This window comes from Macrobrachium rosenbergii, chromosome 18, assembly GCF_040412425.1.
Source record: "Macrobrachium rosenbergii isolate ZJJX-2024 chromosome 18, ASM4041242v1, whole genome shotgun sequence".
NCBI lineage: Eukaryota > Metazoa > Arthropoda > Malacostraca > Decapoda > Palaemonidae > Macrobrachium > Macrobrachium rosenbergii.
In genome coordinates this window covers 11,219,961-11,239,123 of record NC_089758.1, presented here as the reverse complement: position 1 = coordinate 11,239,123, position 19,163 = coordinate 11,219,961, and the positions used below count along the sequence as shown (strand labels likewise).

General features: G+C 36.4%; 1 protein-coding gene across 2 annotated transcripts in view; it reads left to right on the top strand.

Moving 5' to 3' along the window:
- LOC136848101 (multifunctional procollagen lysine hydroxylase and glycosyltransferase LH3-like) overlaps window positions 1-19,163 on the top strand; it is a 126,057-nt gene that overhangs the window by 4,279 nt on the left and 102,615 nt on the right. Inside the window, exon 1 of one of the 2 annotated variants that reach the window (XM_067120309.1) lies at window positions 15,268-15,412. The exons of the other annotated variant lie outside the window; for it this stretch is intronic. Coding sequence (XP_066976410.1) covers window positions 15,316-15,412 — 97 coding nt within the window. The 5' untranslated portion in view covers window positions 15,268-15,315. Of the gene's footprint in view, window positions 1-15,267; window positions 15,413-19,163 lie in introns of those variants that run through there. 2 annotated transcript variants of the gene reach the window in all.

Sequence of the window (19,163 nt, the reverse complement as noted above, 5' to 3'; positions counted from 1 at the left end):
TGCTGAAACGTTCTTTTCTAAAACTAGACTCAATGATGTTTCTTTCTATTGCATTATCAGAATAAACTTATTATTTTTGCTCCTGCCTAGTTGATTTATGATTGTTATGTCTAACATGTACAAAAATTCCACTGTTCGCCTGTACATTTCTTACACATCTTCTATGCTGTTCTACTCTGTCTTTTCCAATGTTTATTAAGTCTGACCGATATAAAAGTTATCACAAGAATTACATGGAATCTGATATACAGTATATATCCTTTTGCACTGTCGGCGAGTTCTTCATAAGTTCATGTTTCACTATTTTATCGTTCTTGAGTGCTAAATTAACTCCAGAATTCTTGAGTAGATGGAGAATATCTTTGAAATTTTTATTAAATGGCAGTACAAGCAGGTGTTTGGTGTTATAAGTTTCTTAATTTTTTGTTAACTTAAAATGTCTTTTTTGCCGCTTTTAATGCATTGTCTGATACAGAGAGCATATTTCAATATCTTGTTTATATTCCTAATCACGTCTATTTCATAATTAATGTATTCAGGGCTACATATACGCAGTGCTCTTAAGGATGGGAAAACTAATTTTTTTTTTACTTTTTTACTCTTATCAGAATAAAAATGAACATAGGCAGAAATGTTGGGTTTTCTGTACACTATTGAACCCCTTTACTAGTTCCATGTATTAGGCAATCCAGAAAGGGTAGGTAACCGTCCTTTTTCAATTTCCTTAGTGACTTTCATTGGTGGCACTAATGCATTTAATTTAACAAAGAAATTATTTACATTTTCGTTACTTTGCCATTCACATATGTCATCAACATACCTGAGCCATACTACATTGCGTGGAATGATTTTCCTTAATATTTTGTTTTAGAAGAATTCCATATACAAATGGCTTAACACGAGATAAAAGGTAACTCATTGCCATACCAAAATTTTGACAGTAAAATTTCCCGTTGAATTCAAATTTACATTCTTTACAACAGTTTTAATTAATTCTATTAGCGTGTGCTTGGAACTTTGTATATGCAACTGTCAGTTCGGTATCCGGACAATTTGTCGAAAGTAATTGTTCGAAAACAATTGTTCGATAACAGTTGTTCGAAAAATAATTGTTCGAATCAGCAGTTGTTTGAAATAACAATTGTTCGAACTAGCGTATATAATAATTTTCCACTATGAGAATGAAAAAATTAATTAGTATCAGAGGATATTTATAAAAAAATGGAAAAATAAAATGGACACGAATTTATTTTCTAGATGATAGTGTCTCAAATAATAAAACAAGATTAAATAAAAGTGTTGATTCATTGAATTTTCTAAAACAAAACATATGCTAGTTAACAAACTAAAATGATATGAAACGGCATGCAAATAATCGATGACAGTCTGATACTCGAAGGATTTTTCAGTAAGCAACTTCAAGCGCTCTGCAGACTTCCGATATTTCTTTTTCCCTATGTTGCACTCGATTCCACCTAATAGCGTTTCGATATTAATTTCATTCGGCGCCTGTTCTCTTCTCAGTGCTGATAAAAATTTCCAGATAGTTGGATGATAGCCAGAGACTCGTTGCAGGAATGCTCGGTGCCATCCTTCAATAATGTTGTTTGTCCTGGGCAAATCTCCTTGTATCTTTTCAAAACAGGACCACATCTCAATTTTAAACTTAGGCGGGCGACTCGTATTCCTACGACCGGGCCCCCCAATCCAGGTATCTTCATAATAGGCGACTACGGTAAAGCTTCATCTCGATATATATTTTCATCCATTAGTGTATTGAATGCTTCAACGACTCTATCTGCAGGAACGATCGCAAACACTAACAACATGCGAATGTTGAATGAAAACTCAACATCAGTGTCATACCTTCCCTTGAGACCGAATTCACACACTTTTCTATATAAACACTGACACAAATAAAAAAACACCCGTAATGATTACTAGATGGCATTTCTTCCTTAATTGCACTTACTATAGCGGGCTCAAAATCTGTGTATACAGAATCAGCATTTGAAGTTGGTGCTGTTGTTTTAGCAGTTCTAAGAAATTTGGTATGTTTCTACTTTCCTATTCGGTAATAACGCAAAAACCAAAGGTATGAGATAGCCGTTTTTTCATGCCATGAATGGTGTAAAGCTGTTCGAAAATAACTGGCACAGTTTTGAAGGTACCATCTATAAAATAATGCTTGCATGAAGCAAGCACGCTTAGATTTTTCTGGGTTGAAATTATCAGCACCCGGTCTTCTACTTCTCCAGATTCGAATAGTGAAAAAGGGTCACCCTTGTTTGTTTTCGTATGTTCTTCAGAAGATGATATTTCGCTCCGATAATTAACCACAGCTCTTCCAGCCTCACTCGACGAATTAATCGCTTTATGATGCTGGTTTGCGGTAGAGCGGCTGCAACACAGCCACTCGATTCAGAAGATGCTTTAGATATAATACAGTGAGGAGACTCTCGTGTTGATTTTCCGTCTGTTTTCACTTTGTCTAAAAACTTGCGTACTTCAACATTTGTCGGATTTCCAGCATGATTTTACTCACCGAAAGTAGAACTAATGGAGCCATCAGCTGTTATAGCGCGTCCTTTGCACTTTTCAGCAAAATGTGTGCATTTCCAGTAGACCTTTGATCTTACTTGCTTGTCGTTAACATAAAGGAATCCGTTCATTAATAGCCTTTCTCGCTTTGAATAAATTCAGCCACTTCTTTGCGAAGGGTGTATCCTTTAAACTAAAAAAAAATTTTTGAGTTTTCTTGGATTACAGCTGTCAAATTACATTTTCGAAGAATTGTCCGTAAACTGTTGGTTTGAACAATTACTAAATCGGACAAGTGGTTTCCGAGGAGTTGTTATCGAACAACTATTTTCGAACAATTGTTTTCGAAGAATATTCCGTAAATCGTCAGTTCTCAAGCATATCCGCTAAAAACGTCGCAAGATCGTCAATAGGTACCTTTGTGAATAATGCAGTCAAGTCCAAACTAACCATTAATCTGTACATTATTCAGTTTATATTTAACAAGTCAATATTGTCCTTAATGTTGGCATCAGAGATGGTGCCAGCGAATTCCCAACCCAACCAACCTCCTACACTAACTGGTGATAAATACACAAACAAACGTGACTAACCACTTATTGTTGTTATATTCTTAGTATGCCTTCCGATCTTTTTATACTTATATACTGTACTCCATATCTGTCTGAGGTAGTTTGACCCGTGAAAACATGTGCAGTGTCTACCCACAGACACGCACGTACACATTACATTATAATATATATATATATATATATATATATATATATATATATATATATATATATATATATATATATATATATATATATATATATATATTATATATGCTAATTAGCTGAATTTTCCCCGTGATTTAGTTTACCTCACACATGGCAGTTTACATATCAAATGGGACGAATAGTCTCATGAGTTATATAAGTTTTTAAAATTTTTAAATTACGTGACCAAATAAACCTGGCTCCCCCGGTCTTAATTCCCCGTAAGTTAACAACTTCTATTTATCAGCATACGTAGATAATACATGCTAAATGTGAATTTTAGTTTGTTAGCGGATTTTCGGTATAGTCGTTATATCACGTAACCTACAGGTATGTCGTCATATCTAAGTATTATAGTGCGAAGCTTCATCAAATTCCATCTAACCTTTCTTCCTCTTATCTCTGCCACGAAGTCGGTCATAGCATTAATAATGGTACGGTAATGACAATCCAGACGAAAAGAGTAGCGTTCCTGGAAGCCCTGAATACGTTTTCAATTATAATGATGGAGGAAGTGAGCAACAGATTTCCATCAACCAATAAGTGTTGTCATCATTATTGTTTTACGTTAGTCTTTCCCTTCCGGGTTTAGACTTGAATCGGGTCATGAGATATCTCCACTGTTCCCATGAGATATCTCCACTGTTCTCTGATTTGGTCGGGGTCGTTATCTGTGCCCCTTTTCAGGATTTTTTTTTTTTTTTTTTACTTTTCCCACTGGCCTGTGTCCTGTTTCTTCCATATCTACTACTTTTCTGAATAACTGTTTCTTACCCATTCTCATCACATGTCCAGACCATCTCATCAATCGCGACGCCTCCGTCCGATATCAGTTCACTGAGTAACATATCTTTTCGCAACAACCTCACCGTAATTTGATCTTGCCACAGCTCTCCAGCCATACACCTACAGTTGTGACATCTCAGCAATATTTTCAGTTTTTTGTTACTGTCTAGTAACTTTAGAGTTTTGAAATCCAGTGTACAGACAGAAACATGAGCTGTGTTTTTACATTGTCTTTCCATTTGTAGAAGCTTTCTTCTTAGAAACTCAAAGATTTTTTATTTATTTATCCCTGCGTATATATAGTTATTTTCGTTTGTTTATTGTCTTCGAAATAAGGTCATTCGCTACACGTTAACAAACTTTCTTGTTGATAGAGAGGCTGTTTTATATTAAATTAAACTTTACAGATATCTTATTAAATTTCCTCCGGTAGGAAGTTTAAGAAGCCGATTTCTAGTTTGTACTGTAAAATCGACCTGTCTACTCGTCACAGATCTACTCAGTCAAGATTTGCAATATTAAATTGCGTAGTTTGTATCACCTTTGGCTATCTTGTCAAAGTTGGATTCAGTTGATGTCAACAATTCCTAGAATATGTAGTACCATTTATTTTTCAGCTGCAGAATTCTTTACTTGTGTTTTTTTTAACGTCATGTGAGGAGACTTTGAAAAAACGGGAAGGTTATTCGACACTGTGTTTAATCCATTAAGGAAAATAGCATTGTTTTGTGTTGCGGTCTTTTATATATAAAGAACCGACGGGATAACAACTGACTCAAGTAGCTAAGGTTTAAGGAAAAGGGGTAAAAAGAAAAGTAGATGGAAAGAGTGCTGCCTCTTGAAAGAAAGCTGATCTTAGGATTAAGGAAGAACGGAAAGCGCGATTTAATATAGTTGTTGTTGAGACAGTTCTTAATACACGAAAGTGCTCGGGAAGTCATATTTAGGTCTCAGCTTTTACTGTCACGAGCTGAGTGCTTTACGCTTTAGTTGGTGGGGGAGGAGGTAGGTTAGCTATTGTCATTAGCCGAGGCATGGCAACTTTCCAGTCTATTCTTTTTAACGACTTTTTATTACTAAACTCTAGGTAATTAGGCAGATTGAGTCCCTGGTGGGATTCAGTTTTTTGTCATCTTTCAACATTACTTCCAGACAATACGAGAATCTAAAAATACCAAACGGATATTTCGAAATTGCTCTCTCTCTCTCTCTCTCTCTCTCTCTCTCTCTCTCTCTCTCTCTCTCTCTCTCTCTCTCTCTCTCTCTCTCTCTCTCTCTCTCTAATATTGAATAGAGTATGTGCATATGTAAGGAAGTTTTGAGGCTACTTAGTAATCATTCATATTGTTTCGAATTGTGAAAGAGAGAGAGAGAGAGAGAGAGAGATGATGGAACCATTGTTAATCATATACTTCAGCGGTGAATTGATAAGCCAGATCAATTCATTACAGTTTTATAACTTGTTGGTCGAAGAAGATAGAAAGGAGTTTCGTTTGGATTCTGTCGTCAGTTGCATACCCGCACGCAGTTCCTTTTTTCAAATTTCCACTTTAGGAATTTTTGTCATCTATATAGTAACCCTGATTCCTTTTTCTCAGCTACTCAACTAGTTCAAGCGAAAACGCAATGCATTACTACCCTAATAGTATTCGTCTTGCATTTTATAACATTCTTATCTATTTATATTTATGATTTATTTTTTTTTATTTTTAATAAGTGGTATCTGTACTTTCTGTATTTCCCTTTACTTCCTCTTACTTCTTCTTAATAGTTCTTCACTGGAGGGGTGGGTAGAGCTCTCGGCTAGCACGCTGTTGGCCCACCGTTCGACTCTCCGACCGGCCAATGAAGAATTAGAGGAATTTATTTCTGGTGATAGAAATTCATTTCTCGTCATACTGTGGTCCGGATTCCACAATAAGCTGTAGGTCCCGTTGCTAGGTAACCAGTTGGTTGTTAGCCACGTAAAATAAATCTAATCCTTCGGGCCAGCCCTAGGAGAGCTGTTAATCAGCTCAGTGGTCTGGTTAAACTAAGATATACTTAACATCATCTTAATGAACACCATATTCTTTGGAAGCTTGAATTTCAAGTCAATGAATGGCCCCTGTGGGCTTGTTCCATATGAGTAGGTTTCATCTACCGAATAATAATAATAATAATAATAATAATAATAATAATTCTCTCTCAAGTGTAATCTATTTAAAATCCGCCCCACCCAGCCATTTGGGTTTGTCGAGGTTAATCTTTGTCTTGGCTTCATTTTTGCTGTATCATGGTAATGCTCGTTGTTTTAAATGGGATTTGTAAGCCAGCTGCCAGGTTCTCATGTTTCCTGACGTTGCTCAGATGCCATGTTTTTATGCATATATATATATATATATATATGTATATATATATATATATATATATATATATATATATATATATATATATATATATATATATATATATATATATATATGTATATATATATATATATATATATATAATATATATATATATATATATATATATGAAATCTTTATTATTTCATCATATTTATTAGTCTGTTATCGTGCTTCTATTCTTGACGGTATGTTATCTCCATTATTTCTATGTCAACCTTCAGTCAGCTCTTTGGAAAGTTGAATGACATGGCCTTTGAGTCTTGTTTCATGAGCGTATAATAAATAATTCTGACGTCTTATTGCTATTTTTCGTCAAGTATACGTCGCAACAACTCACCTTCAAAGATTCAAGAGTCCTTATTGAAACTTGTGGGAATGCTTTTGCATTTTCAGTAATTGTATTTGAAATTAAACAACTCTTCCGTCAGAAGTGCCATCTCAAAGGGACTGAAGTTTCTCAAAATCTGCCCGCACTTATACTGACATCTATCTCTTTTAAGTTCAGTCTTTTTTTAGTCTTTTTTCTTTTTCCTTGCATAAAGGGACATCCCTTTTACTTTCTTTTCCCTGGCATAAAAGGACATCCCTTTTACTTTCTTTTCCCTTGCATAAAGGGACATCCCTCTTATTTTTCTTCCCATAAAGGGATATCCCTTCAACCTGTTTTCACCTCATAGGGACATCCTCCTTTTACTCTTTCCTCATCCAGAGAACGCAGTTTTACCCTCCTCACTGAGAGTGACACGCCTTTTGTTCTTTCCTACCTTAGAGGGACATCGCATTTACTCACTGCTCACATAGAGTGGTATACCTTTTGCCCCCTCCTCGCCTGGAGCGGTTTCCCCCCTTTTAATCTGTCCTTACCTAAGTGAAGATCCCTTGTAGTTTTTCCTCATGTAGAAGGATTCTCCTTTACTCATTCCTCTACTACAGTTACTTCCCTCTCATAGCTTCTTCACTTAGGCAGACGTAACTTTTACTCTTTCACCACTTAGAGAGACGTCCTTTTAACCATTTCCTCACCTTGAAGAACACCTTTTACTCTTTCCTTACTTAGAGGGACACCTCTTTTACTCTTTCCTCGCCTAGATTGCCATCCATTTTGCTCTCTCCTTACCGAGATGGAAATCCCTTTTACTCTGTTTTACCAAGGGGGACATCCTTTTACTTTTCCTTCACATAGAGGAAAATTCATCTTACTCCATCTTCACACATATGAATTTATCTCTTACATTTTTCTCACGGAGAGGGACATCCTTTTTCACTCCTTCCTTGCATATAGTAATGTCCCTTTTACTCTTTCTTCTCTAAGAAGGACATCTCATTTATGCTATCATTACCAAAAGAAAATCACTTTTCCTCCTTCCTCACTTTTGGGGACATCCCTTCTACCTCACCTCATCTTTGGAAAAATCCCTTTATCCTTTCCTCTGCTATGGGGGACATCTCTTTTATATTTTCCCTCATATGAGCTCATCCCTTGTACATTCCCACATACCTAGGGACATACCTTTCACCTTTCCACACTACAAGTGACGTTCCTTTTACTCTTGTACGCATGGGGGACACTTCGTCACTTTTTGAAACATCTCTTTTAGTCCTCCCTCACCTTAACAGCTCTTTTACACTTTCATACTCTAGTTGGATATCCCCCTTTACTCTTTCCTCACCCAGAGGGCGCGTCCATTTTACCTTTTTACTCATGCACAGGACATCCTTTTTAGCCTTCATTTATGTATACGGACATCCTTCCAAGTCTTTCCTCTCGTACAAAGAAACCCCTCTCATTTTTCTCACTCATGGAAGCATCCTTCTTACTCTCAACTCACACATGGGGGACATCCATTTTTATCCTTTCCTCACCTGTGGGAAGATTCCTTTTACCTTTTCCTCATCTATGGCACATCACTTTTAGTTTTCTCTTTTAAGGACACACCTTTCACTCCTTCCTCACCTTCAAAGATATCCTATTTATCACTGTACCTCCTTACCTACGGGGCATCCGTTTTACTATTCAGTCACCTAAGAGAACTTCCCTTTGGCTTTTTCCTAACCTTCAGGGACATTGCTTCACCTATGGGGACATTCCTTTTACCCTTCCTCACCTACGGGATCATAGCTTTTAGTGCACCCTTCACACCTGGGGATGACCTTTGAATTTTTCATTCTTAATTATTTCCTCACTGTGTCATGTATTCTTTTGCCTCTTCATTCGACGATTTTGTTAGCCTTTGCAGCTTGTGCTTTGTGCCGTAGTTTGATCCCGTACAAGTTATACATGTCATGTTGCTCTTTCCCAACTTTAAAACTTTATTCACTTCTTCTTTTAACGTGCCTTTTTTTCCATTTGTGTGGGGTAAGCACGATGCCTTCTTTTGAAGGACTTTGATTTGGCTTCGGGGTAGACTGTAGTCTCGATCGGCTGCCCTGCCTGTCATCGCTTAGACCCCCGGTAGTGTATGTACTTGTATTGTACCAGTCACCAGGGCCCTTTCTCCCAGCAGCGAGGAGTCGTTGCGCGGTTTAAGTCGACAGTCGAGATGTGTGAGGTGTCTGTTATGTTTTTAGGAGATGTTGGAGTGGCTTTGTTTGTGTGTGTATTAGTCTGTAACACCCATATTACGAATTAACATTCATCCACTAGCTACTTTGAATTAAAGGAATGTTAAAATTTCCAAAGCCAGTCGGAAGAAGGTGTGCAACATATTAAAGGTATGTGTATCCACCATTCAGTGTTTTGATAATGAGTCATTTAGTTTTAGATTAACCTCTTGGATCCGGTTCTAGGATGGAAAATTTCTTTGCACTTACCACGCTAGTCATTGTCAGCTTTTCAGTTATGTTCAATTTTTTTTCAATCTATGTAACAAAAACACGTAAATATATACATACGTGTACACTCATGTATTATATATATATATATATATATATATATATATATATATATATATGTGTATATATATATATATATATATATATATATATATATATATATATATATATATATATATATATATATAAATGTATATATATATCAATATATATATATATATGTATATATATATATATATATATATATATATATATATATATATATATATATATGATTTGTTTACCGATGTTTGTGTCGAATCATTTTTGTGTTTTTATATATATAGTTATATATATATATATATATATATATATATATATATATATAAATGGGGTTATATTTATATATATATAAAGACAGTGTTTTGTTTTCCCAGAGAAAGGTCCTTTGCGTTAAAATAATACATGTTTGTATGTACTTCTATACAAATTGATCTGATTTAATTTACCGATGTTTGTGCTGGGAATCACTTATGTGTTTTTTAGGGGTCCAAAGACGTCCCAGTTCTTTGCTTTGAGTCCCTACCATCCCATGTGAGAGCTTCGTGACGGGACAAGTATAAACTGGGGGTTATATTTTTTTTTTTTTTTAGTGACAGAGCCAGGGGTGTTTTGTTTTCCCATTTTGGTTACGCACTTCATGTTCGCTAGGTCCTTTGATAGTTCCAGCCTACCGCGTTACACAATTCATGTTTGCTAGGTCCTTTGATAGTTCCAGCCTACCGCGTTACACAATTCATGTTCGCTAGGTCCTTTGATAGTTCCAGCTTACCGTGTTACGCACTTTATGTTCGCTAGGTCCAGTGATAGTTCCAGCCTACGCATCCTGGGGTCAGCCAGCTGTGTATAGGTATCAGCATCTGCTTGGTCCTTAAAAAAAGAGCATTGGCTAGCAATATATATATATATATATATATATATATATATATATATATATATATATATATATATATATATATATATATATATATATACGTAGGTACACAGTCGGCTCCTATTAAACGTAGGTCCACTGTGGAAAAAATAGTTTTTAAACGAAATTCAAATCGCGTGAGCCATATCAACAATTGAAAACATTATAAAAAAAAAATTTGTCATGTGATGCTAAAGTCCCATGCGTTACCTTTTATTCTGCCCAATACCTACCCACCAGAGAGAGAGAAATTAAGTATTCCGATACTGCGCTAAAAAAAAACCTATATACTTGAACCGTTCACATAAACACACACACACACCTCCCTTCTGTCCCCTATCATTTCTCATATTTTTATTTCTTGGTGTTCCGTAGGGGGGGTAGCGCTATCAGGGCACCTCACGCTATGCACTGTAGGCATTACTTACAAGCCTTTACAGCGTTCCTTCGGCCACTAACTGCAACCTTTTTCATTCCTTTTGTTGTACCTACGTTCATATTCTCTTTCTCCCACCTTGCTTTCCACCCTCTCTGCATAATAGTTTCATAGGGGAACTGCGAGGTCGTCCCCCAGCTACGCCTTTAAAACCGTCTTTAGTCTCAGTTTCCCTCTCAGGGCTGAATGACCTCATAGGTTCCAGTGCTTTTCCTTTGGCCTAAACTTTATAAATCAATTCCAATGATTTTTATGGTGTTTTGTCATAATTTTCACAGCATAAAACGATGAAAACAATAAAAATGATAACGCTAGATCATCACCATCAGTACAGGCTGAACACATGTACTGTAGTGCTATGTGCTGCACAATAGGGTACACAATAATCATAAATAGTCCATTTCCTTTAAGTGAAAAATTGTTTCTTATACTGTACCGTATAATATATACTGTTCGCATGATTTTTTTTATTATTCTTTGGATTGTATATGTAATAATGGTTATTAAACTATATTTTTGTGTTTATATGGGCATAAACAGGTTGTATGGTTGGCATGTGTTTAAAGGTTTCGCGTTCATGAGCAGTTTATATATATATATATATATATATATATATATATATATATATATATATATATATATATATATATATATATATATATATACATACATACATACCTGTATATATATATGTATATATATATATATATATATATATGTATATATATATATATTTATATATATATATATATATATATACCTATATATATATGTATATGTATATACATTCATACATAGATACACACTTATATACGTATAATACATATATGTGTGTGTATGTATGTATGTATGTACGAATTCTATTATATTAAAATATTAAACCGCAAATATCATTTTACATGAAATTTCCTCTACCTTGGGAAAGATTTACACCTAAGGGGGATTATAATTGATAAGTGCGCCTGCCTTAGCCTGGGTTTAACTTAGCCCTTTGGTTTAGATAGAAAGATGAGCCGTAGCCAATTCAGTTATGATTCTCTTTGGGTCAAGTCATTCCCAAGGTTTAGTGACTTCGATTTTAATTGATACTTTTTTGTGTGTGTGTGTGTGTGTGTATGTGTGTGTATACATATATATATACTGTATATATATATATATATATATATATATATATATATATATATATATATATATATATATATATATATTATATATATATATACACGTGTGTGTGTATTACAAGACCATTTAAGGAGAAAATTAATAGAATATGGACTAGCGTTTGACGGAGGGAGGGAGAGCAGATGCATCTTTTATTATGACCACTTGTGCGTTGGTCCCGTAGGGGGGAGGGGGAGTGCAATCAGGGAACCAAGATCTAGAGATCTTGCAGGGAACCTCACGCGGTGCACTTTACGCTTTACCTAAGGTTCTTTGCAGCGTCCCTTCGGCCACTAGATGCACCCTGCAACCCCTTTCTTCCTTTTACTATAGGTCCATTCATATTCTCTTCCTCCATATTTCTCTCCACACTCGCCTATCAGTTGTTTCATAGTCCGTAGGGGAGCAGGAAATATTATTCGGTGTAGGAGGATGGAAAAGGGAAATAAAACATGTGGTGGGGTGATGAAATGAGAGGTTTAATTAAGAGAAAAAAGAGGAAGATTATATGAGGCGCAATTGCGTGAGTGAAGAGAGGACCGTGAAGAGGTATACAAGAGGTCGAATAGGGTGGTCAAAAAAGAAGGAAAGTAATTCAGATAGAAGGGAGAAGGTGAGCAGTGACTTTAAGGAGCACAGTAAGTTATTTCGCTGGAAAGTAAGTATAGAGAGAAAGTAAATGCATAAATGGAATGGAATGGAATATAGAATTTAGGCCCAAGGGACCTATGAGGACATTCGGCAGTGAAAGGAAAGCTGAGAGAAGAAAGGTTCCACAGGTGTAACAGGAGGGAAATCTCGCAGTTGCACTATGAAACAAGTGATAGGCGAGTGTGGAAAGAAATATGGAGGAAGAGAATATGAATGGACCTACGGTAAAAGTAAAGAAAGGGGTTGCAGGCTGCAGCTAGGGGCCGAAGGGAGCTGCAAAAAACCTTAGGTAAAGCCTACAGTGCACCGCGTGAGGTTCCCTGATGGCATTACCCCTCTACGGGGCCAACGCACAAGTGGTTATAATAAAAGATGTAAAGAGAGATGCCATCTGAAGTGATTGTAGTCTTGGTTCTATAGAGTGAGTTTTTGAAGATTTCCCTACAAAGAGGAGAGGCAGAGCTGAATGACGCACGAGTGAAAAGGGATAATGGAGTGTGTGTGATTCAAGAAAATTCCAAGGGAGAGGGTTGCTGAGTTGCATAGAAACGGTATAAAGGTTAGTATAAGCAATAGAGTGGCTCTGACTGTCATAAATTATTCGACCATGCCGAAAGAAAGGATGGTAGGATGGTGAAAAGATTGTGCAGTTCAGAAGTGTTAGGAGGCCGGAGGACAGGGCGGACTTAGAAATTATTGGATAATCGTTGTGAAACAGTCAATGGAAAGGAAGGGTATTATTATCCAGGAAACGCTAAGATGCTTACAAGAGATGGGTGAATTGTGCAGTGTTTGCAGGCGTCTTCGAAACATTACTTATGAGTCTTCGTTGTAGATGTACGAAGCAGCTATATTGTGGAGGTTTTACTGCATAGGGGGTTCATCCTCTATTCAGCGGTTGAAGTATGAAAGTGGCTGTAACTTTTGTTTCATTTTTTAAGGAGTCACTCTTGTCAGGGTAACAGCTTAATGATATATATACAGTATATATATGTGTTATATATATATATATATATATATATATATATATATATATATATATATATTATGTATGTATGTATATATCACATTACCTTTTGTAATGAATCACATACTAAAGTGATTATAATCATATATATATATATATATATATATATATATATATATATATATATATATATATATATATATATATATATACTGTATGTGTGTGTATGTATGTATGTATGTATGTATATATATATATATATATATATATATATATATATATATATATATATATATATTATACATACGTACGTACATACTTACATGCATAGGGATTACCTCGCCGAGAGAGAGAGAGAGAAAAGTACTCCGAAGATAGATGTGGATGCCTTTTTTTTTTTTTCTCTCTCTCTCTCTCTCTCTCTTTACAGGAAGTGAATACTGATGCGGTAAACACGACCGGTGGCGGGATCTCTTGACCAGTGTTTTAACATTTTGGGGAGCTGTCTTTACTCGAAGTAGAAATGTTCTGGCGAATTTCCAGTGGGCAGCCCTTGTGAAGAATTTAGGTTTGTGTGAAGTGCTTGTACCTTTTCTTGTTTATCGTACGGGACACTTTTTTTTTCAATACTTCAAAGCATCGTGACATTTTGACCAGAGAGATATGATTGATGTCAGGAAAACGCTGTGTGTTTTTGGTGGAGAATTTCCTTCCAGAAGATTTATTCTGCAATTGTATGGGCGCATCGGTCGTTTTGCATCTTTATACATATCTTACGCTTTGCCACCAATGTAAAACAAACCTTTCTCATATTTATTTGTGTTTAGCGTAGAAGGTAGCAGGTTGAAATCCAACTTATTCCACATGCAACGATTCTTCCTCATAAAGGGAATAATGTAACATTTTTGGATGTTAATGATCCGTCGTCCTATATATATATATATATATATATATATATATATATATATATATATATATATATATATATATATATATATATATATATATATATATATATATATATATATATATATATATATTGAACGACAGATCACTAACATCCAAAAATGCTACATTAAAATTCTAGTATGAGGTTGCTAGCCCTGTGCCTTTCTCCTTCCTAGTTGTGACCCATTACAGTCCTTATTAGGTCAATAGAGGTACAATTTGTTATAACGTAACGCACCCTGTTCCCCTTCCTCTCTAGGAATCGAACCCTTGCTCCCTTGCTGGTGGGATGTGCATCATTGCCACAATATGATACTTAATTTTATTGAGAAATAGTGTGAAAACCTTAAATTTCACTTGATCGATAAGTGAGACGGAAACAAACACAAAACAGTTCAAAGCAATGTAGAATGTTTGTACCTTCTTATACAATCATTATCACACTCGCAAGTATATGTTTTATTTGTATTTGCGAAGGCATATCGTACTGGATTATTAACGAAAAGAACTGGAAACATTTTAGCTTGATGTCGTAAAATGAATAAACGAGCTTGGTTTGAGGAGAGATTAGAATATTTCGAAAGTTATTGCTCCCGTCGGTAGGAATAGCATAAGTCTCTGGCGTTGTTTCTCAAAGCTTAACGAACTTTATAAGGAAATGGGAAAAGAAATGCAGATAAACGTAACCAAACCGTCGACAGACCCAGTAGGTTAAGGAAAACAAAGCATACCGTGAAAGAAGAGAAGACATTCATTCACACGTAAGCACGCGGTAAAAATGAATTACAATTTATTTTCCTTCTGCGTAGGGCTCCACGTAATCTTCCTGGCGGCCTCCGAGCAGTATCGCAAGGAGGGATACTGTGACCGCGCCTGTCTTAGAGTGTCTCAAGATGATCGGCGCAAGAGAGTTATTATTTACGTTATTCGTGTTTCTTTTGCTATCCCTTGGAAGAACTGACGACGAACAGAAAAAAGGAGATGACACAGGTAGGGTTTAGGCTACATTCATGTAAAGCGCGTTTCCTTGTTTATTGTTTATCCGAAATAAGATTGTACAAGTGGGACTGCTGTTTTTTGTTCCTGTCGTTCATGCATTGTTTGATTAGATGCCATTTATTTGCTTCGTTTAGACTTGGTTATCGTAAATCAGGAATGGGTAAATACGTGGATTCATCAAGAAACTCTTAACAACTATGGAATTTATCCCGTTTCACACATATATATATATGTGTGTGTGTATATATAAGTATATACATATATATGTATATATATGTAGAATAAACTACGAAAGTACGTGTTCAAAGTCCCGGTTTTCACTCACCTTCTGACGTGGACTTAGTATATATATATATATATATATATATGTGTGTGTGTGTGTGTGTGTGTGTGTGTGTGTCTGTGTGACTGTATATACTCTACCCCTCAGTTAAAACGAAGGAGAAAAAATGGAAGAAGAAAGGAAATAGATCTTAATTTGTCCCAGCTGTTTCGCCCTGGAAGAGGCCCGATGGATGACGGAACTGTTGGGACAAATTAAGATCTGTATGTCCTTTCTCCCTCCGTTTTCACTGTGCAGTACATCGATGTATTTTATCTTCTTGTGACTGAGGATAATACAACTGAATATATTTACATGCATTATATATATATATATATATATATATATATATATATATATATATATATATATATATATATATATATATATATATATATATATATGATATATATAGCATCAAACTGCTTATATAAATATATATATAATATGACTGAGTTCTGTATAGAGAAACCTGAATAATGATTGCCAATACGATAATATATTTTGCTTGTCTTTTATTTCGTGCATCAAACTGATAAGATTAGGAATGAATAATGATTGATAATATTTTGCTTGTCTTTTATTCGTAAGACAGATTCAAATGTATGTGATAGTATTTTGTTATCGTAAGACATATATCAAATAATTCTCTCTCTCTCTCTCTCTCTCTCTCTCTCTCTCTCTCTCTCTCTCTCAACGGTGAACGCGTAAAAGAGGGCTGTAACGTTATCTCGTAGCTGTTTTAATGCTTAAAAGAAAGTAAATAAGCGAAGAAAATCTGTCATGCACATTTAGATAACGATTACATGTAGAGTTAAGTTATTCCAGTTGCAAGGGTGACTTAGAGGCCTGGAGAATACAATATATTGTATCTGTGGTCCCCAGCCACGTGGCATGCGCAGCCTGGTATAGATGCCTTGAGGCGAGTGTTCAGTCATTTCGTCCCAATCTATTTTTCGTTTCCTGAGAATCGTAGAGAGGGTGCGAGCTGGATGCTTTTCATTTGCGGTTTGTCATCATGTGGTCGTTTGTTTACATATTATGGTGTTCCTGAATATATTGTTGTGTGGATGAAGACATTTCGTAGCCGCATTTACTTCTATTCCATTACTCAGTAGGGAAAATGTAATGATTCTTTGCAGTGTTTTTATTATTTTAATAAGGACATTTACGGTATTGTTTCAGCCACCCATCTTCTGCTGTCATATGATGTTTTAGATTGAGCTGGCTATATGCAAGAACGGGCGTTAGTTCCTAGGGCACGCCATATTGACAAATAATGATTGGTTGGTGTAGATTAATGTAGTCTTATGCCAACGTGGCCACATCCTTAAAGGTACGGTTAGGTATTCAACGTAAATCGGGTGTTGACCTCTAAACTCTCCGTAGGGTGGGGGGGTGGTGTTAGTGCCGTCGGTGCACCTCATGCGGTGCGCTGTAGGCATTACTTAAGGTTCTTTGCAGCGTGCCTTCGGTCCCTAGCTGCAACTCCTTTCGATCCTTTTACTGTACCTCTGTTCATATTCTCATTCGTCCATCATACTTTCCATCCTTTCCTATAACAATGGATTCATAGCGCAACTGTCAATTTCCGTTTCAGCGCTGAATGACCTCAGAGGTCCCAGTGCTTGGCCTTTGGCCTAAATTCTATATTCAATTCAATCCGTCCAACCAACCGAGACATGACATACGACCTGGGGATCCGGTTTTAAAATGAAGTGGGAACGTACATGTAAAGAGGGTGGAAAAGGGTATGGGTAAGTGGAGAGTTGTTAATTACTGTAGCTGATTGATTGGTTGGCATCTTGGCACTGCAGCCATCTCATTGATAGGCGACAGTGAGGATGGTTACATTGGTAGAACACTGCATCCGTGTGTGGGTTGAGTGGCTGGTATCCTGCCAAGCGAATGGGGTTATCTCTTCAAAGTGTCTGGGAGTGGGGTTTTGGGATTAGTTCTGAGCAGGCGGTCTGCTGTACGAGGGCGACCTTGTCATGAGAAGTAGAATGGAGTGATTCTTCTTAATCATTTTTCTCAGGATTGCTGCATATTGGTGAAGTATTTGATGCATGGTGTCCGTTTATTACAGCTTCTTGTAGTTCTCCTCCTACTGGTCATGTTTTGCCTTCTGCATAGCATTTATTCATGGTGATCTTCATCTGTCGTTTGATCTCCCGGTTAGAGAAGCTGTTGTTTACCAGTATCTGGTTAGAGATTTTTGTTGGTAGTCCCAGCTTAGGTCGATCAATGCGAGAGATCCCTACTGGCGTAAGTACCCAGTGTTCCTTTTTTGCAGATGTCCAGGTTACTTTCGCATCAGAAGAAGTTGGGTCCCCTCAGTGATCCCTTGCAGAAAATTTTGGGGACAAAGCATACTGAGGTCCTTTTTCAGATTCCAATCTTGAAAAGGTGATGTCATCATTGTACTTGTCGTAGGAAATTGGGACAGGGATCTTGCTGAAGACTATCACTTAGATTATTATCAGGATGAGCCATCGCAACCCCATTGAACTGGCTATAAAAGTATCTTCTCTGAAAGATGAAAGCAAAACCGGACCAGTTCAGGTAGCTTGAAGATGATGCAGCCTCCACATTCCGCTTTGACTCTTCTATATGAAAGACCACTGTAACAAACGTGATGTCTGATGCTGACACAGCTTTCCCTGTTAACTCTCATCAGTCCCTCCTTCTGCTGCAGTCTTAGCGAGTTTACTTAGTAAGCATGAAGTGTGATACTTTGCATTGATGTCCCGCGTGTCCCTGGCACTAAACTGTAGTAGTTCCTGTGTCTCCAAGCAGGTTGCGCTAGCACTAACCTGTTTGTCTTATTGAAGTGTTAAGGCAACATGAAGGCCATCATGACCAGCAGGCTCTGCAGGAAAGGAGGTGTCTTGTCTCATTTCAATTGTGCTACCATGAATGGGCTTAGGGGCTTGCCAGTGCTGACTTTAGCATCTTTCTACACTTTGTTAGGGTGTCATTCCTCCTGCACTAAATTCTGAATCTTAGAGGAATGGTGTCACCAGTGTGCCTTGGCCGTGTTTCGACATCTAAAGTCTAAATATTTCCATTGTATGACAATTATTCATTTTCTTCAAGTCCGTTTGGCGTAGCAGTTGCCACAGTGACAAATATTTGCTGGGGTCGACACACTTCACTATGTTGCCGTAGTGGTCGTTAGGGTGTCGGGTTACACTACCCTGCAAAATATGATTGTTTGTATAAGTGAGGTAGAGGAAAATTGTTGATCAATTCAGAACTTCCAAATTTGGATTCTGTTACATAAACATATATTTTTCAACAGACATAAATCAGATCTGGCTAAAAAATTGAAAGAATCTAAATCATGTATTCATTATTATTATTATTATTATTATTATTATTATTATTATTATTATTATTATTATTATTATTATTATT